We start from the raw sequence: 26,404 nt of genomic DNA, 5'->3' as shown, positions 1-26,404 counted from the left end.
AGATGAACTTCTTATGTGTTGTCATTATGCTGCACAACAGCCACTTGGTGGTAGCAGTGGGACCAGAACTCAGATTGTCCTTCCCAAAGGCACTACCTGAATCACCTCAATTGCTCCCTACCAGAGATGCACATCTCTCTCTGGCCTCCAAGGAAGACAGCGGAAGTGTCACTTCTATAGGATAAAACTTTGGTTTCCAATTGTTAGTGAGATTGAGTCTTTCACCTACTGGGTCTCAATTCAAAGCCACCTTTTGATTGTAGTTTAGGCCTGGTGCAAAATGGTTTTGGTGCTTTCTTTTCAGTTCCCGATGCACAGGGATCCTGATTCTGGCCTCTGTTAGTGTAAAGGAGACAGAGCCTCCTTCCCAGAGGGGAATAGCCTCAGCTTAAGGGCGCTCTATGGACAATTTAGAGTTGTCACAATGGCTTTATGCTGCTCATATTTGCAGTTCCCAGTGTAGACATGTACTATAGAGAGGGGATGGCCTGAGTCCAGCTGGGTAGCCCCAAAGACCACTGTAGCCAGAGCTTAAGCTAAAACAGCCCTGTGGCAACTTGCATCAGGAACCAGGCAGGCCCTGGCAGACAATGGCTTAAAGCCACCTACTTCCCCATTGGTGTGCTGAGCTGAGCAAAGGACTGGAACATCTGTCCCATAGTGTCCACATCTCAAACTGCACCTCCACATGTGGCACTAGTTGGCTCCTACTGTGGCAGTTTCTCAGCAGAGAGGTCAAGGAGCTAATGGGCCAGAGAGCAAATTAGCCTGACTTGTATAGCTGGGCCCCGAGTCAGGGCTGCCGCATGTTGGCAACAGTGCAGGAATTGGGTACTGCTGCTAACAATTATTAGAGGGTTTCTATTGGCCCAGTGCCTTTCACCACCTTCATGCACTTGCTGACTATTGTATGGCACAGGGAATACCACAATGGACTGGGTTCTTGGCTGTGTGGCACCTGGCCCCATAGAGTTCTTAGGCAGTGCCACAAAGCAAATGATGATGATAACTATTAGCAGACAGCAGGAGGGTGCCTCTGCCCCACCCTGGGAGGGGGAGTCCCTGCCCCTCCTGCCTACACAGCCCCCTCTGCCCCGTTCTGGGAGTACTGTGTTGGAGGCTTGGAAATTATTTGGTTCTCTCTCTCTGTAAAGCACCTCTGTTTAGTCCTTCCTTGTGTGAACAGCTGTGGGACAGTGGATTTGGCCTATCTGTGTGAGAGAGTTTGGAGCATGTTACAGCTCCAGTTAAGAGAATTGATGGTCCAGGAAGTGAATTGTCAGGCTGAGGGGCTGACCAGAGGAGCAAGCTATCCTGTGAGAATGTGGGGAGGCCAAAGCGTTTGGGAATCATTACAAATTTCTCTTTCCCAGCAGGGAGACTTGCAGCTTTTTTATCCCTGGGTCAAGGGGGTTGATGAAGCCAGAAGGAAAATTTGAAAGGGGCAGGGAAGGAGTGGGAGTGCTATCAGACAGCCATGTTTACCCCCCCACCTTCTCCCCACCCCCAGCAAGTCATGTCCAAGGGAAACATCTGCTTTGGGAGAAGGGTATGGGAAGGAGAGAAGGAGAAAGCAAAAATTAGGGGTATGAATTAATTTACAGAAAAGATTGGGAGAGGCAAAAGGAGGGCTGGCAATGTGGGAGCATGGAAGTGTCAAGACGTGATCTCTGTGCTTCGCTGGGAAAATTGAGTTTAACAGCCCAGCTCAATAAGGCCTTGTGGTTTGTGATGTATGACAAGAATTAGGTCTGACAGCACCTCTGATGGGAGTCTCTCTCACTCTTGCCTACCCTTCCTCCACCAGAGCTATTTCAGCAATGCGACCCTCCCTCCTCCCCCACACTGTGAGCCCGACTCTCTGCACCACCAAGTCGCCATCATTAACCTAATTCCAAGCTGCCCCTTTATGCTGCTCACTTCCAAAAAATGTGTTTTCCACAGCCTGGCTGCAGCTGGACCTGTTAGAAGTGTGTAAGGGGTGGGGGGGAGAGGGGGGTCAGAAATGTAGCGGGCAAGGTCCTTCTCCTGCTCCCTCATTTCACTTCCGTTGGGTTTAAGGCCAGGCCCCTAGCTTGTGTTAAAAAGGCAGAAACTTCAATGCAGATGCTCCTGCAGGAGGGGTAAGGGGACCTGATGATTAAGAAAATGGAAGCCCTATGCCATGGGGCGAAGTACCTGGCCATATACTTCACTAGCCTCCCATTCAGACCCCTTCCTTTCAACAGACAAGAGATCTAAGAGGACAGCCACTTAGCTGCCACTCTGTGGCTCAAATCTCTGAAAGTGCAACCACTGTTTACATGTCCTCCTCACTACCAGTTGCAGTCCTGTAATCAAAGTCTCCTATGGGTTGGTTCAATCTACAAGGGCCAAAGCAATCCATGTTATTACACAGCTGGTCAGGGCATTCCTGTATTGTAACAGAGCTCCACAATGTTGCCTTTCACAGACACAACAGTCTTCTGTATATAAATGGTTAATAAATTATTGGTAGAGGTATAAGCATGTTACAGACATGAATAGTATTGTGCAATTGGTGGTTATAAGCATATCAACAGAAGGTGTTACAGAGGGTAACAAGTCAGGTTATAAGTAACTTGTTGGACTCTGTAACAATCAACCATTTATTAAAATGTCTATTAACTCTCTATTAAAAGAACCTTAATATAAAGTGTGACTTCCAGTTTGTAATGTAGATATGTCCATAGAGCATGCTAAGGCTTAAGGCTGTAGCATATTTCAGGAATGAGGTGACGGTCCTACCTACACTATACAATGAAACCAACACAGCTGTCATTGGAATGCCAAGGAAGTCTGAATGCTGCACTACAGCTACTCCCTGACTCCTTTTCTGGTTCAGAGCAGACAGGTTCATTGACATCAGGGTAGGTTAAACCAAAGGACTAAGGCTATTGAGTTAAACAGAGATACACCAGGGCTGAATTTGGCACTGAATTTGCTCCAATCACATGATGCTTCTACCTCGGTGTTTCATGGGCTAAGCTTGTTAGCTGCTATCCACCTGGAAGCCCTGTGAAAGCCTCTCTCCAACTTGTTAAGCTCTTACAAAATCTCAGTTATTAGTTTTTGTTAACTTTCCCAAACTCAGTTTTGTTTCTAATCTAGTGAGACAGGAACACAGCCTGACCCAGTGTCCCCAGAAAAAAAATCACAGATGCAAGAGTTGCTAGAAATACTGATTTTTTTTTTTATATGGTGTTTCAAAACCACAGATGACAAGAAATCTCATTATTACAAACTACGCGGAATCAGAGCTTCCTTCCTTATCTTGTAAATAGACATTATATGTACAAACTCAATTACAAAGATTCTCACGGCCATTGACTACACCCTACATAACAGCAACAAGTAATGTGCCTGGCAGTGTTTTACAGCTGTGGAGATGCACTTTATATTAAGATTTCAAATTAAAACAAAACAAAACCATGCACTACACATAAAGTTTAGTCTTAAAAAAAAATCACAAATTTGGTATCATTATAACTTCAGTGCACATATGATGTCCACACTCCATTGTCAAATATCTCTCCTCTCCCAAATAAGCATTTTTGGATAGGAAGTGGGCCAGAATCATGTGCACTGTCATTCATTGGCCTCTGGTCCCATCCAACACTAAATGTGAAACAATGGTGTTGTAACCTGTCTCGTCCAACTCTTTACAAGAGACATGTCTCCGTGCTGCAGATTTTTTCACAGCGCAACCATCTTACAGATGTTTGTGTGTTCACACTTATCCTAGGTTTGTAGCAGTGCATTGTGGGAAAATCTGGGCCACTCTCATGACACCTCAACAGGGTCTAGAGTAGAGTACATGCTGCAGCAGGGGGACCAAAGCATGCTGGGCTGTCCACCTGCACAACAAAAACATGTTACGAACTGGTGACAAAAGACCAGCCAGGTTCCAGCCTAGATCCTAACTGAGCCAAAACTATTTAGGTAACTGCCACAAGTGTTAACTGAGTGTTAATGGTGTTGTGTATGTAGACACAAGTCATGGTTAGAGTCAGCTGTGCCACTAATGAGTTACAAACTCAACTGAAAGTTGTAGTGTAGCCCAGGGCTAAAACTCCTGGGCTTTTAGCAACAGTTTCCACATTAAATTAGGAACTTGCTGATAGTTAACTGGTGTGACTGACTTCATCCCAAACTCCCCTCAGACCTGTTCCTTTAACTCAAAATTTCCGTTCTACAACTACTGAGCACAAAGTGGATGTGTCAGCTTAAAACTGAAAACCCAGATCTCTTTCCCACGTACCTCAATAATCAAACCAAGAGATTGTTCTCTGCAGTTGTAAGCAATGACTTAGAAGAGAAGAGTCTCTTGAATCTCTTGATCCTTAGTCCTATCTCCTGTTCTCCAATGACAGGCTTCTGCTTTCTTGCTCACTCCTCCCAAGATCTTTGCTTCTTTCTGCCTGAATACTTCCATCAGCAGCTGTTGCCTCCCCACTTTCCACCACCAGTGGTAGCAGATTAAGGCTGAAGCACACTGATCTGGGATGCCATGACAATCTCTGTTCCACACATAGAGATTCTACATAGGGACTCCTCACAATGTTGCAAGTCCATCTCCTACAATACACACATGGTTGGCAATACTGTATATCTATAGTGTGTTGAGATTCCATCTGCTCAGAAATACACAAGCTGCAGAAAGACAAACCTAGGCTCTCCAGTCATATTTCTTCCATGCACTCTGGCTCCTACAGGTGCCATTAGTTTATGGGGTCTATTATACAGGAGCCTTTTCTTCAAACTACAGTCTACCCAAATCTTCATGTTAAAAAAGCAGAATAAATGGCTTAGCAAAGATTTCCCTGGTCAGAGTTCGCGGCTGTACACACAGGAGTCTTGACAAAGCCCTGGCTTCCAACCCTGATATTGTATCATTCTATGAGTCACATTGGACTGCCTTCTGGACCACTTCAAGCTGAATTTCACAGAGGTTCTTCCCACCCCTCTTGTCCTGTCAAGGCCCGTAGATGATGATCATAGACCAGAGACAGCACAGAAGTGATGCTAAAATGGTGTCAGCTTCTTTAGTGCAGCAATGAAACCAGACTGGCACATCAGAACCAGAATCCTGGATCTGGATCTAAAGCAGAACTCTGGGGAAGTTTAGAGACAATCTCAGCCTGGGCCTGCCTCTGCTTTAAAGTTTCCTAGAAGCTTTTTGGTGATCCTGCATTTTGGGTGTTGCTGAAGGCAGGGACAATGCCAGGTTTGAGGGATGGAGGTAAATGTGTGGAAGGAGGTGGCGCCAAAGTCTGTGCATGAGGCTTTGAGTGAGGGCTCTGCTGGCAAGAGCTTGAAGAGCAGCACTGAGCTTGTGTATACATTCACATAATGGTTTAATCAAAGTCTTAAGGGTGCCTGTGAGGACTCCATGGGGCAACTTTTTGGCAGCCAAGTTCAGAACCACAGATAGGCAAATTTTTAGCTGTGATCCATTAATTTACATCCTTTCAAGAGCCCACCCAGCAGATATCCCCAACCCTGTTCCAACTCTCCCCCACTTTCCTATGGTATGGCTATCCCTCACTTTCCCATAGTATGTACAGAGCAGTGTCTTCACATTTCTACCTAAAGAAATACTAAATGGAATGTAAACATGGTAGCTGCCACTTCGTGGGTCTTCCTCCCCTCCCTAGAGGGGTGAAGTTCCTCCGGGGGAAGGAGAGGGAGCAGGGCTACTTCAGAACCAAACTTTGTCAGGGCAACAAGACCCCGCTTCTACAAAGCATATAGATGCCTAAATACCTTTGAGGCTCTAGGCCTTAGTCCCTTTGAAATCAATGGGACTGACAGCATGTGCTCAATAACTTTGCTGAATCAGGTCCTACGGATCAAACCAGGTGCAGTTAGAATGGCCTTTTTCTTTGGGCAGGATTTTCATGGACTGGCTCCCCCATCATTGGCTGGTTTTGCCAAAGCCTTTTCTGCAATGTTTGGGTGTGTTTCAGTGCAAAATGAGGAGCAGAGTTGCTCATCCATTGGTTTCCAGTTCTGGTGATCCATCATCTCCTCTCCGCGCTCAGCCCACTCCCATGCTTAATCTGAACAGGCGCAGTACAGGATGAGAGTCCCTCAGTGCTGGCACTCGCTTGGCAATGAATCCTGGGATAGCAAGGATGACTTACCAACTGTGGAGAGACTGTGTCATTTCACTGGCATTTTTTGTCCCCTCAAGCTACTTGAAGGGAGGGTTGACTAGAAGTCCTGCTCTCCATTAGTCAGTCCTGTGTGTATTACTATGCCCGATCATAACCAGCAGTCTGAGGATCTCCTCCGCAGGGCCAGGTTACTGTTAGCACTGAAGGTGTCTTACAACTTTCTTCAGCACAGAGCAAGTGAAGCAGGAATGGGGACCACTGCAGGTGTGTATGGGATAGGGAGAATCTTGCTAGCCCCAGGCTGGTGGATGTGAGCCCTTGGTGACACCGTTGTTGCAGCTGGTGATCCTCATTCCCAAGGGTCAGGCTGAATGCCCCTGCCCTCATCACTCAGTCTAGCGAGACTTCGCAGGGGTTCTCATGAGCCTGGTGCGCATCCTCGTAGATACGCCGGAAGTCTTTGTAACGAGGAGCACAGCTGAGCCAGGCCTCTCCAAAGTGCAGCCACCCCGTGAAGAGGAAGCTGCCAGGTCCCGGTTTCACTCCACACTGCAGCAGGGTGTGGATGCTGCCCGTGGATTTGCTGGATTTGCTGACAGGCTGGAACAAAGTGAATTTCTGCCGGTGAATGCGCATGGCGCTTATGCTGATGATGGATTCCTGCATCTCAACATCATTGGAGACAGTCCGGATGTTGCCACGAATGACTGAGGGGAAAGGTGGTAGGACAGACACAATTACTCACTGATCCAGAGCTGGAAACTGTTGCACTGCTATGATTTTCCAGGAGGGGAGGGATAGCTCAGTGGTTTGAGCATTGGCCTACTAAACCCAGGGTTGCGAAGTCAATCCTTGAGGGCGCCACTTAGGGATCTGGGGCAAAATCAGTACCTAGTCCTGCTAGTGAAGGCAGGGGCTGGACTCAATAATCTTTCAAGGTCCCTTCTAGCTCTGGGAGACAGGATATCTCTATTTATTCTGCATCCCTAACTGGGAACACTTAGCTATCTGGGAAAAACTGACTAGGTATAGGTGGCACAGGGGGTCAGTGCACCAGCCTCTTGTTTCTGGAGACCTGGGCCCAAAGCCTGATGTATTTACATGTTCAGTGCACTGGCAGGTCTGCATGGGGATGTGGTGCTGGAATAGCTGAAGGGACTGCAGATCACAATGGAGATACATTATAGATTTGTAAGACAAGAAGGGACCACTGTGAGCATCAAGTCTGATCTCCTGCATAACACAGACCAGAGAAACTCTCCCAGGGATTCCTGCACTGAACTCAGTTAGCAGTGCTTTGCGGTGAGGGGGAGCTGCAGGAGAGAATTGAGGTTCACTGGCCAAAATAAGAAGGGGAGATACTTGAGCAAATCTAGGGGACAATGGCAAAAACACCCATGCTCTATCCATGCCGTGCTCTGATCCCTACTACCACTGCTGGAACTGCATCCCCCCAAAAGTCTAGGATAGACCAGGACTCAGTGGGTTCTCCTATGTTAATCCCCTTGTAATGCAGCAGATGGATGTCAAGTGCTGTATTCTAAAGGGATCATCACCGCCCCCTCTCCTTCTGCTCTAGTGGGGATGTCACTCCTTGAAAGGAATGGCTGGTAAGTTTAGAGAGACCATAAAAGAAAATCCCCCTTCACACACAGGACAGCCAACTTGGGGGTCATTGAATCAAATTCATAGGCTGGATACTCATGGGCATTTCTGAGCATTCACAGTTACGTACTGAGATAAAGGATATGAAGCCTCATGCTTCAGTGCATGCACTGATCACCTGTGAAGGTCAGAAAGGGATTTTCTTCTCCTTGCACATATTACGTGTAATACTGCACAATTAGCTGGTTGCATTCTAGTGGGGTTGGCCTTCCTTGAATCAGCAGGTGTTGGCCTCTGCCAGACCACTTGATGGATTTATGATCTGATCTAGCCTGGCAAATCCCTTCCTCTTACCTTTGACTTCCTCATTGCCATGGCAACTCCAGACCAGGCAGCCAGTGACCCCTGACCTTCCTTCTACTGTTTAGAGATGCAAATCAGGAGGCTAACAGCTTGGCAACTGTCCACTGTGGCACAGCCATGTGTGCTGGGAGCAAGACTGTTTTCGGCTGTGTGATCACAGCCTGGGAGCAAATGCTGGCAGCACTTACAACAGGCTACCTGCCTGGCCTGGCTTGCCAGCTATGCGTCAGCTAATTAAGTGGCAGGAACAAAGGGCAATGGCTGGGTTATTTGCCATTGTAAGCTGCCACACTGGGCTCTCTGGGATTCCACATGAACTGCCCCTTGTTTTTCTCAGCATTTGGAAAGTTCATACTGTGAGTAGCTCCCATGCACATGCTCTGTCAGATCTAGACTATGCCCAACCCTGTGTGTGCTTGCAGGTGGCTGGGGAGGATGAAAAGATGACCCCTCTTTTCCATTTCAAGTGCCTGGCCCCTGTGCTGCAAGGGAAGAGGCTTTTCTGCTTTGCCTACGCTGCTGAATTTCTCCCTCTTCCTCTGTCTTTTATTTCTGCACCAATTATTTCACTGGGAAGACCTGTGGAATGCAGGGGGGTATGAAACACTCAACACAGAGTATATTAAGTAACAAATCTGGCCACACAGTACTCCAGCTTTCATTCCAATACTTACTAGAGCGTGTTGGAACATTTTTGATCAAATGACTTTTACTGAAATATGCAAATTTGTCAAAGCAGAAACGTTTTGCAGAAATGTATCAGTTTAGCCTGCTTTCATAGGCAAGGCTTTTTTTGGCCAAGAGCTCTCTGGTCACATCTGACGAGGGAAGGGAAGCCAGATCGAAAAGCTCACACTTTCCATCCAAAAACAGATGTTTCAACATGATTCAGTTTAGCTAAAATGTGTGAAATGTTCTAACGTGGAACAAAAATAAAGTTCAGAACCTTGAGAGTTGCCACAGAATGAAACTGTTGTGTTGTGCACAACTCTAGTGTTTGCCAGAGATCTCCCAGAACTCCTTGGCAACATGGGGAATAGATTTCAAAGCCTTTTAATCTATCAGCACAGTTCCTTACCACTTGAGATAAGGAAGAACCTCCATAGCTGTCATAGGGTCTGTGACACATAACTGAGCTGTTCTCATTCTCTCTAGTAGAGGCCACTGGTAAATAGTATTGTGTATTATGTGGGGACATCAGAGACTGGATTTTTCTTTGTTCTGTGTTTAATTCTTGGATCCACTGATGTCAAACACCCCCAATTCCTGGAAAAAGAACCCTTGGGGAAAGAGAATGTGAAGCAGAAGAGGGCAACAGTGAATGCAGAAATGGCAGAAGCTGTACTCACCAAAGTCACTGGTGCAAATGGCCATCAAGATCTCGGTGTCATTACATGGCCGGCATGCCCCTGCAGCATCCAAACAGAGAGAAGTTATATTAGAAGTGAGTCCCAGGCTTCCTGCTCAGATATTCCTGAGGTGGGAATGCTGGTTTAATCCCTTTTGTTTGCAGGTGACACACAGCATCGCCATCTGGCCTCCTCAAACCACCGGGTGCCTGGGGCTCTGCCTTTGTTCCCACAAGGGTTGCTCTGCTGCCCAGTGCCCTCTTGGGGGTCCCTCTCCTTGGAAGCTGGCCTGCTGGAATGCAGCTTCCCCCTGCAATAGCACCATGCACAAGGGATGTGGATTCTGCAGAGAAAATACAAAGGTCCCAGAGTCAAGTTCAGCGCTTTTGAATTTGTGTGGGGAAAACTGCAGAGGCAATGTGCTCTGGGGAGCTCTGCAGTGTCCCCTCTGGGTGAGTCAGGAGTTGCAATGAACTGCTCAGGAGAAGGGAAGAACAAGACGGGGGTTGCTGGTAGGCTGTATCCAAGTGATTCCATGGTGCTCCACAGGATGTGCAAGGGGCCCATGGGCCATTGCAAGCAGAGGCTATGCATGCAGAACATAAGCAGTGCTGGACAGTACCTTCTGCACTGAGGGACAGAGCATCATGCCCTCTGTGGGCAGAGAACAAGTGTGTTGGAGGAAATGTGGACTGAAGTGTGACCCTCATCATGCTAATGAGCTGTTTAGCTACACTCTCCCCTCTTAGGCCTCACTCCTGCTCCTGGGCAGCCACAAGTTGGCAGCTGTGCTCTCCCTGCCTCGCTCTGTACTTTGTAGCTTGTGCTCATACATGCAACACCTGTGAGAGTTAGATCAAGCGTCCAGCTTTACCCTTCAGTCAAAATACAACCGCCCTGTCAGAGGAAGGTGATGATATGGGTCAGTCTTTGGGTATACTAGTTTCCATTCTAGCCTGTCTCCCTTTCCCTAGATCTCTAGCTGCTGCCTTCCAACTCTGGTATAGTACCAGTTTGGGAGACTGCATCCCAATTCCTTACTGCCCGAGACTCTACTGAGATAACAGATCCTCCTGTTGCCGTCCACTCCTGCTCTGCATATGGTATGTAAAGGCAGAGGCAGATTAAGGTCTCCTGGGTCAGAGCAAGTGGAGGGACCCTGGCACCAGAACTGTGGCCCCACCCCACCCTTCCGCCTGGGTTCCTGCCCCTATTCTGCCCCTTCCATTGGCAGCCCCGCCCATGGCCCCACCCCATTCCACTCCCTTCCCCCACAGCCCTGGTATGCCCCCATTCTGCCCCTTTCTCCGGTGCCCCTGCCCCTGTTTTGCCCACAGTCCCAGCCCATTCTGCCCCCTCACTGTGGCCCTATCCCCGGTTTGCTCCTTCCTTTCCCTCCCCATTGCAGCCCTAAGACCAGAGAAGCTCTTTCCCCCCTCCATGGCCCTGGGGCCACAGTGGTGAGTGAGAGCTCCTCAAGTCCCCGGGCTGTAGCTCCAGGTGCTGGGGTTTCCCCCGCCACCCTGTGCTTCTGCTGAGGACCAGGGTCTTGGCGCTGGGGCTTCCCCTGCCTGCCCCACGGCTTCTGCCAGGGCTCCTGGCTTCTGCCACCCCATAGTGGATTTCTAACATGGTGCTCATTTTTCCAGGGCACCCCAATTGGCTGAGCCCCCTGGGCAAGGTCACTTTCAGCAAAATCCCTTCTTTCTCCATAGTGCAGGGCAGCTCTCCATTGAGCAAATGGCTGTGTAAGACTGGTTCTCAACCAGGGGTCCAGGGCCCCCTGTGGGGCTGTGAACAGGGTTTAGGGGGCCCACTAAGCAGGGCTGGCATTAGACTTGTGGGGGCCCAAGGCAGAAAGCTGAAGCCCCACTGCACGGGGCTGAAGCCTGGGGCTCCAAGTCCTGCCACCCAGGGCTGAAGCTGAAGTCTGAGCAACTTACCTTTGCGGGGTCCTCTGTGGTGTGGCCCTGCTTGCTTCCCCTAACACTGGCCCTGGCTTTTATATGCAGAAAACCAGTTGTTGTGGCACATATGGGCTGTGGAGTTTTTATAGCATGTTGAGGGGGCCTCAGAAAGAAAAAGATTGAGAACCTTTGGTGTAAGGCACTGTTTAGACTGCTCCACTGCCCCTCCAGAGATATAAGGCAAACTACAGCCCGCGGTCCAGATCCGGCCCCTCAGGACATTGGAGCTGGCCCATGGGATTGCCACCTCTGTGGCGCTGCGGCCCCGCACCGCTCCCAGAAGCAGTCAGCACCACGTCCCTGTGGCCCCTGGGGAGGGGGGGCAGAGGGCCCTGTGCACTGCCCTTGCCTGTGGGTACCTCTCCTGAAGCTTCTATTGGCCAAGAATGGAGAACTGCGGCCAGTGGGAGCTTTGGGGGAGGAACCCACAGGCAAGGGCAGGATGTGGAGCCTTCTGCCCTGCCCCCCCCAGGGCCGGAGCAGTGCGGGGTTGGGGCCAGGGCTGCTGCATGCCACTGCCACCCCGGGGCCACTCCAGGTAAGTAGCGCTGGGCTGGAGCCAGCACCCTGAACTACTTCTACACCCCGCACCCCAACTCCCTGCCCTGAGCCACCCACCTGCACCCCAACCCCGTGCCAAACCCCGCACACCTCTTGCACCCCAACCCCCTGTCCTGAGCCCCCTGCTTCACCCTGCACCTCTCCTGCACCCCAACCCCCTGCCCTAAGCTCCCTCCCACACTCCTCCCTGCATCCCTGCCCTGAGCCCCCTCCCACACTCCGCACCCCTCCCTGCACCACTGCCCTGAGGCCACCCTGCACTGTGCACCCCCTCCTTCACCTCAACCCCCTTCCCTGAGCCCCCTCATATACCCCATACCCCTCCTCTTCCCCAACTCCTTGCCGTGAGCCCCTTCCTGCACTCCGCATCCCCTCCCACACCCCACACTCCCTCCCGCACCCCAAACCCCTGCCCCAGCCATACATTCATGGCCCAGCAAGCAATTTCCCCACCCAGATGTGGCCCTCGGGCCAAAAAATTTGCCCACTCCTTGCATAAGGAGTTAAGAGACCAGAGAAAGCACATTTCAGAATTGATGCACTAGCTGCTGGAACTAGAAAAACAAGTCAAGACACAACTACCCACCCCTCCACCCCTGGAGTTCACACTCTGGAGCAGAGACTGAAAGGAATCCTTAAGTTGGGGTGCACATCTGTTTGAGCCAGGCTTCCCCTTGGGCTGAGGACATGAGGATGGGCAGGTGCAACAGGACTAACTGCTGTTCATAACCCTCTCTGAGCTTTGCCAGATCTCATAGGCTAACCCTGCTTGGGCCACACACTACTTGGCCAAAAGAGGAATAATATTTAGCATTCATATTTCTCAAGCATTAATTTATCTTCCCATCTCCCTTTCCAAGGACTCAGGAAAGCTTTATTCCATTTGGTGGCAAAGAGAGGTAAAGTGACTTGCTCAAAGCAAGAGAGTGAATTGGCAGCAGAGTGCAAGAACTGAGCTCACAAATTCTTGACTATTAGCACTTAATTCAAGTCACTAGACCACACAGCTTTTGTGTATCATGTTCCTCATGGAAAACTTTGTACACTTGCTTCATTTCTGTGGCATGGTGCCCTCCCAAAAACACACTCATAGGCTGATGTGTTCTGCCCCATCATCCTACAGTACTGCAGTATCTTTCCTGTAAGGGCTGTCTGGTGACGTTCCAAGCTGTGTACACCTGAGTTGCAGGCTGGGCAGTCCACATACACATGAGTTTTGGTCCTGCCTGATCTCCAATTTCTAATATTATTATTATGCATCCCCTCTGCGACCTCAGTCATTTGGCATCAAGTGGTCCCTGGGTCACAGTGAAGCCTGCTAAACAACCAGAGGGGTCATTTGACATTCGAGATGCTAAAGAAGCATTCAAGAACAATAAGGCCATTACGGAGAAACTAAATGAATTATTTGCATCGGTCTCCATGGCTGAGGATATGAGGGAGATTCCTAAACCTGAGCCATTCTTTTTAGGTGACAAATCTGAGCATCTGTCCCAGATTGAGTATCAGAGGGGTAGCCGTGTTAGTCTGAATCTGTAAAAGCAGCAGAGAATCCTGTGGCACCTTATAGACTAACAGACGTTTCGGATCATGAGCTTTTGTGGGTGAATACCCACTTCGTCAGATGAATGTCCCAGATTAAGGTGTCATTAGAGGAGATTTTGAAACAAATTGATAAACTAAACAGTAATAAATCACAAGGCTCAGATGGTATTCACCCAAGAGTTCTGAAGGAACTCAAATGTGAAATTGCAGAACTACTAACAGTAGATTGTAACCTATCATTTAAAGCAGCTTCTATACCAAATGACTGGAGGATAGCTAATGTGATGCTGTCATAAGGTATATTTCCCAAATCTGAACCTTAGCGTCCAAAATTTGGGTACCTGCATGAAACCTCTAAGCTTAATTACCAGCTTAGATCTGATAGCCTGCCACCACCCAAAAATATAGTGTTTTGGGGCACTCTGACCTCCCCAACCTTCCCTGGGGACCCCAAGAACCCAAATCCCTTGGATTCTTAAAACAAGGAGAAATAAACCATTCCCCCTTCCCCCTCCCACCCCCAGACTTTCCCTGAGAGAGACAGTATTCCTGGCACAGAGAGGAAATTAGCCTCTCTCTCCCCCTCCCTCCTCCCCCACCAGTCCTGGTGTTTACACCCACTCTCTGGGATAAAACAAGGGAAACAAGGAAAGATCAATCAGGTTCTCTAAAAAAAAAATCTTTTAATAAAGAAAGGAAAAAGTAAAGAATTATCTCTGTAACTTCAAGATGTAAATATTACAGGGTCCTATAGTTTACAGACAAAGGAAGAAACATTTCCTCCAGTACCAATACAAATCAAAAATATTCCCAGCAACTACACATATAAAAGTTAACCAGCCAGATCCACACTTGCAAATAGAGTAAAACAAACAAAAAGCCTAAAATCGCCTTTTTACTTACTCACTATTCTGAATAGATAAGAACTTAGCAGGGAGATTGGCAGAGACCTGATTTCATTTCTCCAGTCCTGTCCAGGACCCCGAGAGAAAAAACCACAAACCCAAAAACCCACAACCAAAGGCTTCCCTCCCTTTGAGAGGTTGAAAGTATCTTGTTTCTGATTGGTCCTCTGGTCAGGTGTTTGTCCTGTTTGTTAACCCTTCCAGGTGAAAGAGACATTAACCCTTAGCTATCTGAAACAAAGGGTAAGGGAATCCAATGGTCAGGTTTTCAGAATGGAGAGCAGGTCAAATAGTGGATGTGCATCCCCAGGGGTGGTCAGTCCTAGGACCAGTCCTATTCAACATATTCATAAATGATCTGGAACAAGGGGTAAACAATGAGGTGGCAAACTTTGCAGATGATACAAAACTACTCAAGATAGTTAAGTCCCAAGCAGACTGCGAAGAGCTACAAAAAGATCACACAAAACTGGGTGACTGGGCAACAAAATGGCAGATGAAATTCAATGTTGAGAAATGCAAAGTAATGCACATCGGAAAACATACATATAAAATGATGGGGTCTAAATTAGCTTTTACCATTCAAGAAAGAGAGTTGTGGATAGTTCTCTGAAAACATCCACTCAATGTGCAGCAGCAGGAAAAAAGTGAACAGAATGTTGGGAATTGTTAAGAATGGGATAGATAATAAGACAGAAAATATCATATTGCCTCTATATAAATCCATGGTATGCCCACATCTTGAATACTGCATGCAGATATGGTCGCCCCAGCTTAAAAAAGATATATTGGAATAGGAAAAGGTTCAGAAAAGAGCAACAAAAATGATTAGGGGTATGGAATTGCTGCCATATGAGGAGAGATTAATAACACTGGGACTTTTCAGCTTGGAAGAGAGATGATTAAGGGAGGATATGATAGAGGTCTATAAAATCATGACTGGTGTGGAGAAAGTAAGGAAGGAAGTGTTATTTACTTCTTTTCATAACACAAGAAGTAGGGGTCACCAAATGAAATTAATAGGCTTCAGATTTAAAACAAAAGGAAGTATTTTTTCACACAATGCACAGTAAACCAGTGGAACTCCTTGTCAGAGGATATTGTGAAGGCTAAGACTATAACAGGGTTAAAAAAAAACAAGATAAATTCATGGAGGATAGATCCATCAATGGCTATTAGCCAGGATGGGCCAGGGATCGTGACCCTAGCCTCTGTTTGCCAGAAGCTGGGAATGGGTGACAGGGGACGGATCATTTGGTGATTACCTGTTCTGTCCATTCCCTTTGGGACACCCGGCATTGTCAGAAGACAGGATACGGGGCTAGATGGACCTTTGGTCTGACCCAATATGGCTGTTCTTATGTTCACAGACCCCTCATTCTGCAAGGTGCTGTGTGTACACATAGCAAGAGACAGCCTTGGCCTAAAGCAGTTACAGGCTAAACAGACAGGATCGATAAGGAGAGGGAGAAAGCAAGCATGACCACCCTTGCTTTACAGTTGGGGAACAAAGTGCTTAAATGACTTGCCCAAGGTCAGCCAAGGAGTCTGTGGAGAGCCAGGAATTGAACTGACTCTCAGGGTGCTGTGTTCCTCCCAGTACAGTTTAGCCTTCCCTCAACCTGTTAGTTTAAAGTGCTTTACAAACTGCAATTCATGTAGCCTTGCCCCTCCCCTGGATGGTAGTTCATTGTTGGCATCCCCAGTGCAGAGAGCAGGAAACCAAGCAGTTCAGTGGCTTGCCCTGGAAACAGAATACAGAGTCCCTGACTCAGAGCACACTCACAGGACCACCATGTGCCCTTTGAGGAGGAGGCTCTTCTACTGGAGAAACTACCCATACAAACTGGGAGGTAAGAGCCAAATGTGCTCCATAGCAGCACTTAATCATCTGTTAACCTCGAAACCAGTTCCTTTGAAACAGAACTAGTGACAGCCATGATGGGAAAGGGGCAGCTCCATCCATTCTTGGGACATTCTGAACAGGACCATGAATGCTATTTCTCACCAAGGGGAAATGTTTCCTCTACCCCAGCCCCAGTGTTCTTTAATAATCAGAAATACACAGTGACTTACAGCTGGCAGTGGAGGAAGGCAATGACATGCTCCCCTTCTGTGATATAGGCTAGAGATGGAGCCAGGGATTTGGCTTGAGCCCAAGTTTCCCTTGGTCTGGATGACCCCTACCACACGCACGTCCCTCCCTAGTTCAAACACTGCTGAGCTTTAGGTCTGAGAACCCAGAGCAGTAGGAGAATTTTCCCAGTGTTCAAGGTGCCTGGGATTCAACAGTCGGTTTCTATCTTCTTATACAGAAAGGCTCAGGGTGTATCTTGTCTTGACATTCCCAGACAAGCCCTTGAGGCAGGTGATGGTGTTATGGTACCTTTACATGGGGTACCTGACTAGGACAGACTAGCTCTCCAGGCAGGGAAGAGTATGCTTGGTCTGTTGCTAGCTCTGTGGCAACATACTGCTAATTCGTCCAGCCCACAGCTTCCAGATCTTTGTGCTCTTTCCCTGACCAGGGGCCACCTCTGCTGCCATCGGAGGCTGTTCCTATGGCTGGGAAGGTGAAGGGGGGGAAAGAACCATTGCTGCAGGGCCAGGCTACTTCTTTCCAAAAACCCTCTCCTGAAAAACGAGTCACACTAATCCCATGTTTAGGGTTCCCAGAGTGCTGCGAGAGAGCAGCTCTTGCTGTTCACATGGGGGGAATGCCTGGGTTGCCATGGTGACCAGGAGACCCCTTATCTCTGGGGTGGATGAATGGTAAGGATGTCTCTTGCAGGCCCCACAGTGGACTTTCGTTAGCTCAGCCATGAGGCAAGATAGCGCCAATTAAACATGCCGATAGGAGCTGCTTCCCGATCCTCCTCTGGCTCCTGGCTTTGCTCTCTGAACATGCTTAGGCAGAGAGGCCAGCTTGGGTTACCGTCCCCTCCTAGTCCCTAACAGGAGGCCCACATGATGCAGCCAGTGGCTGGAACCTCCTGCAGCCTGTGCCTCTTTGCAGCCTGGAGCTGCAAGAAACCCAAGAAGATTCCCACTGACCAAAGTCACACTGTGTAACAGCTGCGTGGCTCAGGGCCCTGCTATCACTGCCAATAATGGGCCCAATCCTGGCACCTGACTCACGCAAAGCTTCCCATTGTCTTCATTAATCAAGGGGAATTTTGCCTGAGTGCAAACTAAGTAAGGCCTTGAGGACTGGCCTGTTATTAACTAATTATCCTGTAAGGTACATCAGCAGTGGTACAAAGAGGGAAGCTGAAGTACAAAGAGATGAAGCAATTTGCCCAAGGTTACACAGTGAGTCAGTGTCAGAATAAGGAATAGAACCCACGATTCCTGGGTCCTTGTGCCCTGCTCCAGCCAGCCTCCCTCTCTAAAAGGATACACACAAGCCTCCATTTTTAGCTGGCCCTGGTAGAACAATGCAGTGAGGAATCTCATCCTGCTGGAGCAGCTGCTTGTGTCAGGAGGGCACTGCTGTGGTGGATCTTACAGAACAGGACAGGAGAGCAATACGGGTTAGTAGCGAAATTGGTTAATAATCGTGGTGTAACCCACACACCTCCTAGGTGCGGTATTCTGTTCCCTCTAAAGGTTGCTTAGAGAGAGAGATTAATGAGTCTTTTTTACAGACTTAGCTAACAGCTGTATGGCTTTTAGCTCGTGCAGTAGAGGCTCATGCTTTTAGCTCCAGAGGTCCCGAGTCCAGTCCCGCCCACAGATGACCAGAGTCTGTCAATGTTACATTTGCAAACTGTGGAGCCATGCCACTGGCTATTTACCTTCCATGCTGAGATTGCTGGAGGTCAGTGAGAGGCGTGAGTTCCAGTCTCCCCGCAGCTCATAGCGGAAGGCAGCGATCCGACGGCTGATGTCCTGGTGCAGAGTAGACTGAAGGAACAGTGCCACTTTCTCCTGGGGCTGCCAGCTGAAGCAGTGCACCCTGGGGCGGAGGGATGCATCTGCCTCAGACAGCAACAGCTCCAGGATCCCATTCCTCTCCAGATAGATCTGAGCTCCTCGGAAGGTGCTGGAGGGCTTGATACAGGTTGTGACCTGTCTGGGGCTCTTCCCTTCGGCTGCAGTGCTCGTGGGGAGGCGGGGGGAGAGGCTGAGGCGTAAAGCCCCAGCTGGGTACAGCCATTCCAATGAGCCCTCAGCACAGTGTAGAGAGATCTGCTCCACGCTGCCTGATTCCTGGGACAGGCCACTGCAAGGGGAGAACAAACGAATGTTACCATAGTGCTAGCCCAGTGGTTCTCAACTTATTACACATTGTGAGCCGCATATGTGGCCCACAATGTGTTAGCTGGGCCGCAGGGGCCAGATGGCAGGGCAGTGGCAGCCCGGACCCCGACCTGGACCCCTGCTGCGTGGGGCCAGCTGCCCGCCCCAGACCCTTGCCATGCGGCTGCCCCAGACTCCTGCCACACAGCTGCCATGAACCTTGGTGGGATTGGACCCCGCAGGGCAAGCCGGACCTCCGCCCTGGACCCCTGCCGCACAGCTTCCCTGGACCAGGGCCGGCTATCTGCCCTGGACTCCAGAGCTCATGGAGCCGGCTGCCTACCCTGATCCTGGACCCCTGCTGCGTGGGGCGGGCTGGCTGCCGTGACCCCAACACACAAGGTGGGCTGGCTGCCTCGACCCTGGATCCCCACCCCATAACTGCCCTGGACCCTAGAGTTTGTGGGGCCAGGCAGCTGCCCCAGACTCCCGACCCTGTGAGGCTGGCCAGCAGCCCCAGACACCTGACCTCATGGGGCCGGCTGGCAGCCCAAACTCCGGACTCCCGCCATGTGGGGCAGAATGGCAGCTCATACTCTGACCCCGCTGTGCTAGGTGGTGGGGCAGCCAGATCCCTCCATGCCAGGAACCTAGCAGTCTCCAGCATGCGGGGGGCCTTTAGCACACAGCTGAGCTGGGCCACATCTGTATGCTAACTGGGCTGCATGTGGCCCCAGGCCCTGGGTCGAGAACCACTGTAATAGCCCTTTGGCACAAGGCTGTCTATCCCAGCATGCTCCAGGGCCACTTCATCTCCCAATGACCCTGCCATGCAGCAGATTAAACTAGCATTCAATGGCCACAGCTACAGGCACTGACCTCACGTGCCCAAGAGCCTTGGGAGTAGGACTGGGCCCTGATCCTCCAAAGTATTTGTTAGGTGCTTACGTCCCATTGGTCTGAGTGGGAGTTAAGCGCTTAACTCCCTTGCAGGATCTGGGTCTTAGTGACTGAGGCACTCCACGACAGACCTAGAATGTGGGAGCATGGCTTGTAACAAAGAGTCAGGCTGAACACCCTCCTGACTGCTCCTCTTGTCTTCCTCCTCCAGTTCTGGGCTGGCTTCATGCCTACTTGCTCCTTCCTCATGGAGCAGCCTGCTCAATTACTGTGCAACCAGCTTGGAAATCATAGAATCATAAAATATCAGGGTTGGAAGGGATCTCAGGAGGTCATCTAGTCCAACCCTCTGCTCAAAGCAGGACCAATTCCCAACTAAATCATCCCAGTCAGGGCTTTGTTAAGCCTGACCTTAAAAACCTCTAAGGAAGGAGATTCCACCATCGCCCCAGGTAACCCATTCCAGTGCTTCACCACCCTCCTACTGAAAAAGTTATTCCTAATATCCAACCTAAACCTCTCCCATTGCAACTTGAGACCACTACTCCTTGTTCTGTCATCAGGTACCACTGCTAACAGTCTAGATCCATCCTCTTTGGAACCCTCTTTCAGGTAGTTGAAAGCAGCTATATTATCCCCCCTCATTCTTCTCTTCTGCAGACTAAACAATCCCAGTTCCTTCAACCTCTCCTCATAGGTCATGTGCTCCAGCCCCCTAATCATTTTTGTTGCCCTCTGCTGGAGTCTTTCCAATTTTTCCACATCCTTCTTGTAGTGTGGGTCCCAAAACTGGACAAAGTACTCCACATGAGGCCTCACCAATGTCGAATAGAGGGGAATGATCACGACCCTCGATCTGCTGACAATACGCCTACTTATACAGCCCAAAATGCTGTTAGCCTTCTTGGCAACAAGGGCACACTGTTGACTCATATCCTGCTTCTTGTTCACTGTAACCCCTAGGTCCTTTTCTGCAAAACTGCTTCCTAGCCATTCGGTCCCTAGTCTGTAACAGTGAATGGGATTCTTCCATCCTAAGTGCAGGACTCTGCACTTGTCCTTATTGAACCTCATCAGGTTTCTTTTGGCCCAGTCCTCTAATTTGACTAGGTCCCTCTGTATCCTATCCCTAGTCTCCAGCGTATCTACCACTCCTCCCAGTTTAGTGTCATCTGCAAACTTGCTGAGAGTGCAGTCCACGCTGTCCTCCAGATCATTAATGTTCCAGGTGGAGATGGACCTGAATCAGACCCTGGATCCCCAAATCCACCCTTCCTTCCAAACTTCATAGCTATTCCCCATTTTTCTCTGGTGCTCCAGATACCCTGATGCTTTGGTGAAGTTCAGACACAAACGCAGAGCTGAGGGCCCCTTTCTCTACCTCGCTGCAGAAACAGCATGACAATCATAGAATCTTAGGCTAGATGGGACTGCAAGAGTCAGCTACTCTAACCCCCTGCCAAGATGCAGCATTATGAGGTGCAAAGGCTCCAGGAAATGAAGTTGCTCCTATCCCAATGGGTTTGGAATGCCTATTATATCAGCATCTCCCAACCAAAGCCACCACTAAGTCTGAATATATGGCATACCAGGCTCCAGGCCTGGACGTCACATGCTCTTCTTTATCCAAATTATGCCTGAACCTCCCAAGCGATGGACGTGCAGCTCCTCTTTTCCTAAGACCTCTCCTATTTCTGGCTGCCTGGCCACCACCAAACTCCTCCCTCCCATGGCCAGAATTTTTAAGCCTGGCCTCTGATTATGATGGGAGGCCCTCAGGTTTTTTTATTTGGTGGGGCTAATATCTTGCACCTCATTGTCTGAGCTACCAGGCCCCAACAACTTGTAGAGATTTCACTTGTGGATGCTCAGCACCTCCTGGTTCAAGGTACCTCTAGAGGGTACCTACAAATCACTGGCTTTTGTGACATTGTTGGCCTAAGGTTTTGTTGTAATTATTGAGTTTGGGCCCGGAAGTGGCCACCAGATCATCTAGTCTGATCCCCTGCATATCCCAGGCCTCACACACCACTCAGAAGCTTTTGTTGTCTCCTGGCTTTTGCTTTCCTAACTGAAATGACAGGAGCTAAGTACAGGGAGTCTGCATGGGGCCCTGGTCAGCAAGCCTTTCCTTCCAGAATAAATGGCAATGTATAGTATTCCCCTTACTCAAAGGTGGACCCGAGGGGTTTGGCTGAGAAGCGACGGAGAAGGTTGGAGCCGTGTACAGCTGGGCGAACTCCTAAGAGGTGTCCATCAGAGGGAGCTGTCAGGGGAGGACAGGTTGTGGGGGCTCTGGGGGGTAGCTTGCCCCTGCATGCTCCTGTTGTCTTTTACAAATTAAAGCTTAGCTTTCTCCTGATTCCGAGATGGGATTTACTCTGCTTTCCTTCTGCTCTCACCTGTTGTGGAAGAAGAGATTTGAGGCCATTCAGAGGAAACTTAGTTGAGCAGCAGGCCTGCAGATGCTTGCTCTGGGCGAAGTAATCCTGCTGCTCTACTATGCTGCTGCCTTGTATACATCTCTAGGCATGCAGAGTGTGCACAGTATAAAGAACAGAAAGTGCAGGGGGGAGCCCCCTTGCTGGAGGATGGCCTATGGCCTCCACTTTTCTCCATGCTAATGTTTAGAATTTATAGCGTCTCCCGGAGCCTTAACCTTAATCTCCCTGCAGGCCTGGAACAACCGTTTGGTACAGGAACTCGGTGTCTTTCAGTGACATTCCCCTGCAGGGAAGGCAGAATTTTAAGGCTCCAGGATTGTATTTTGTATCTATCCTTTGATGTCTAATAGCCCTTTTTAGCTAAGGATCTTCAAGTGCATTAAGCAATCAAGCAATTAATCATTGATCCCCTTTCCCGCATGATGAGGTGGATAAGATGAGTAAAGTGAGGCATAGAGAGCCTTGTGCAAGGTCACACCATGAGCCTGTAGCACAACCTAGGCAGCTCAACTCCTAATCACGTTCCTGACCCACAAGACTATCTTTTATCTATAATGCAAATGAAGATACATTAGAATCCCATATGTGTGAACAGAATGGAGGCTCTGAGAGGCAGCATGCACTAATGGATAGGGCACCCAGCTGGGACCGTTATAGCAAACACATAGCAAGATACAGTCTCTGCCCCAAAGTGCTTGCAGTAGAGAAGACAGGCAAAGGATTTGAGGGGAAACCAAGGCACAGAGCAGGGGTGTGACTTGCTAAGAAGCAGAGACAGGAACCGAACCTGTCATAGTTTAGTGCCCTAGCCATTCTACCTCCTGTTTGTTTGTTTTTTAAACAAAAAAGAATTATAATATAAAACTACTGTGTTGTTCTATAGTTCTTTCCACCCAAAGAACTCAAAGCAGACAGGGATATATAAGGAGGACTTCACACCTGTATTGAAATACCTTTGATATAAAACACAGCAGTTGCTAAGCTGTAGTGTGACTATGTGATGTTAAGTGAAGTGCAGAAAACTGTAGCTGTATCTGATTTAAACTATAGGTAAGATTTTGGAAGACAAACACTAATTATCTGCTTTGGAATTTGGTCCACACGCACTTAATACTGACAAAGAATGTCAGGGGATCATTAATGAGAACAAATAGCTAGGATCTTGGTTTGCCATCTTATCTCAAAGGTGCTAAGAGGCTTAAGAAAGAAGAATAATCTTTAGGATTTTTAAATGGGATCTCCTGTCCAAGTACTGACCCAGCCCAACTCTGAGTAGTTTGAGAAAGTGCATACATTAAGCTAGTAGGGCTTTCAGTCTACCAGCCAACAAGTCTTCCCCAGTATTCTATTCTAATACAAGTTGAGTCTTTGACCAGGGAAAGGAGGGAGAGAAATATCTGCCCAGGTTAGTCCCCCAAAATTGTGACTCTGCGGCCAGGCCTCATAACAAAACATTGAAATCCTCACAGTTAGAGCCTGGCAGGAAAAACTAGTCCAGTCATTCACTAGATCTTCACATATGATACAAAAGAGGGTCCAAGTCATTTATTTGGAAACCTTTTGGGGGCTACTGATTGTGTTAAATCTCTGCCGTAAAAGCAACAGCCAAACTTTTCCAAAGTAGTTCCAAAGCTTTTGGAACAGTAAGAGTGTAGCAGTATGAATACTTCTCCATTCTCTGCACTACCGCACTGATAAGCAAGCAAAAGTCTCAGCAGGAGGTGGAAGGGCATAGGTCTTTAATCCAAACTGAACCAGTGACAGTCACTTGACCACCTTTTTGCTCTTTTGTAGTTAACTCATCTGTAGAATTGCACATAGGCAAAACCACTGAGAAACAGATGCTGCCACTGAACTATCCTGGGGATGTTCTTTAAAGTGCCCTTGGTGCTGCCATCTGTAGGTCTAGCGCTCTTTTCTGCAAAGGCATTTTCACAGCAGTTGGGTTGTCTCTCATCATATAGAACCATAGGTTTCAAAGGGACCGCAAGGGTCAGATAGTCTAACCCCCTACCAGGATGCAGGATTTGTTGCATCTAAACCATCCAAGACAGATGGCAATCCAGCCTCCTTCCATGTTGGTACTTCAGCATGGCTTGGAGACCTCAGTCGGGCCCCACTGTCCTAAGCACTTAGGGTGACACAAGTCCTGGTTATATAGGGACAGTCCCGATTTTTGGGTCATTTTCTTATATAGGCTCCTATTACCCCGCACCCCCTGCTCCAATTTTTCACATTTGCTGTCTGATCACCCTATAGGCACTGTACCCACACAATGAAAAGGTGTTCCAACCCCCAGGGCTCTTACAGTAACTGCTTGACAAACCTTGCTTTGCTTTCAGATCTGAACAATGTTTGTGGTTTTAAATGGCTCCTTGGCCTGGGAGTTCTGCAACCTCCCAACAAAATCCTGTCAAAGAGCAATTTGGCTCATGTATTAAAGCAGGCTGCTCAGAGGCTTTTTATTGAGGCTTTCACTTGAGTTATTTTCCCATGAAAGCAGGCAGTATGGTGTATTTGGAAAGGATCAGCTACTGCTGCATCCGATTTTATTGTTCACTATTGATATTATTATGAACTGCAGAACAGGTTGGAGAGGACAGGGATCAAGAAACTGCAAGTGGCAGAGGTCTGTAACTCTCACTTGTCCCTGTAACACTGCAGGGAGTATTCTAGGGGGCAGCTTTGATCTTCCAAGGGGACATGCCATAAAGATGAGGAAGAGTAAACAAACTCCCGCGCTTCCACTTCTTTACTTCTTTCTCCCCTACCTCCACCTTGCAAAGAAACAATAAGAAGTCTGCAGCCCTACGATGCAATAAAACAATCAGCACACCAAGTAAAACTCACCATTACGGAGCACAGAGAAGCTGGGGTAGCCAGCGGGAGAGTTCATGTGGTGCAGAGACCATAACCTCTGCCGCAGGACACGAGATGCTGCCGCTCACAGAGACACGGTTTAAGAGGATAGATGTTGTTCTCCCAGACTGGATTTAAGTTAAAACCTTGTAAGCTTTCACCCTGCTAGCTTTGAGGGAGATACTTTCCCCCTCTGATAGCAGCCAGGGGATGGGGGACAGAACCCAAACCATCACCTCCTTAGGGAAAAGCAATCTATTTTCTCCAGAGGCTCTGTGAAACTTAAACTCAATTGACTAAAAACGGCAGCCATAAGAATTGGAATTTTCCTTTTCTCAAGTGGAAGTTCAATATTTCCCGGGACACAGGTTAGTAAGAAGAATGCAAATTTCTGGTTAAAAGCTCCTCTCCTTTACACCATTGACTTCAGTGGGTTTACTCCTGATTGACACCAGGATAAGTACGAACAAAATCAGGCCCCCTCTCTTGATATTTATAGCACCTCAGGCAGAACATGCGCTACCCCATCCACCAGCTCCTTTCTTAGAGTGACACCGTAAACTCTCCTGCACCAGCGTTTTATTCATTAATATCCATCCAGCCATCCAAATTCCCACTGAAGACAATGGGGCTGGAGGATCTTAGGCTGCATTATTAACAGAAAGTTATCTGAGTTTCTGGACAAAGCAGATACTTTCCCACAATAGGGCACATTTAGCACAGTGCGATCTCTGGCGATCCTTGCCAATGGTTACGTATTTTTAATTGAGGACCGAAGTCCGTACCTCCCCCTCCAGCTGCACTGGTCTTCTGAGTAACTGCAAAGGACCGTATCCAGGACACCAAGGCAAAGAGCCCACAGCACCAAAGGCATCTTCTCGGAGATCTCGTCTCCCAGGAAAGCAGAAGGAAGAGAAATCAAATGCCAGCGACTAATGTAAATCCTTCTCCAACAGACACCATGCTGGAATGTGCGTGGGGAATTAACGCCTGCATGTCTCCGCCATCCATCTCCCCAGGCCTCCGCCGCAAAAGTTGTCAGGATGCAAAGCAGGATTTCCCTCCTTCCTCCTGCCTAGTCCGGAGTGATGCTGTAATTCAGAGCCAGAGGAAAAGCAGTGGAGATGAAAGTGACCAAGAGGATTATAGTGAAATTGTCTAAGGTGTCCACAGATTGCTGGTCAAATTCAGCGACGGCGGACTAAGGGGTGAATGCGCAGGGTGGGGAGGGGGAGAGGGAGATGATTTGTGATTCTCCAATCGGAGCAGGGCTCGGAAACTTTCAGCCAATCGGAGCCGAGAGAAGGATGAGAGGTGGGCTCCCTTTCCCTAAAAACAACTAGAATTGGAGAACAATATAATGAAAAAGAAAAAAAAAGAGTGAAAAAGCTGATTTGAAATGATTGTTATCCAGATGTGAGGAGTTCAGTACACAGACAGCTGCTGGTGTGCACGGTGATTTGAGGGAAGGAGGATGTTTAATTTTTGAGAACGGTTTTGGGAAATATATATACTCTGATTGATTAA

At 48.6% G+C, this 26,404-nt stretch overlaps 1 protein-coding gene across 1 annotated transcript; it reads right to left on the bottom strand.

Annotated features, from left to right (window-relative positions):
* Nucleotides 1–3,863: 3,863 nt before the first annotated feature.
* On the bottom strand, nucleotides 3,864–25,850 carry METRN (meteorin, glial cell differentiation regulator). Its single transcript, XM_032774012.2, has 4 exons — nucleotides 25,663–25,850; nucleotides 18,230–18,657; nucleotides 9,455–9,514; nucleotides 3,864–6,844 (listed from the first exon to the last, which is right to left on the bottom strand). The coding sequence occupies exons 1-4, from the start codon at nucleotides 25,749–25,751 to the stop codon at nucleotides 6,528–6,530; spliced, it is 894 nt and encodes a 297-aa protein (XP_032629903.2). The 5' UTR covers nucleotides 25,752–25,850; the 3' UTR covers nucleotides 3,864–6,527.
* Between the last annotated feature and the right edge of the window lie 554 nt (nucleotides 25,851–26,404).

The sequence above is a fragment of the Chelonoidis abingdonii genome, chromosome 9, assembly GCF_003597395.2.
Source record: "Chelonoidis abingdonii isolate Lonesome George chromosome 9, CheloAbing_2.0, whole genome shotgun sequence".
Taxonomy (NCBI): Eukaryota; Metazoa; Chordata; order Testudines; family Testudinidae; genus Chelonoidis; species Chelonoidis abingdonii.
The sequence above is the reverse complement of the archived record's forward strand: the minus strand, read 5'-3'. Positions and strand labels throughout refer to the sequence as shown.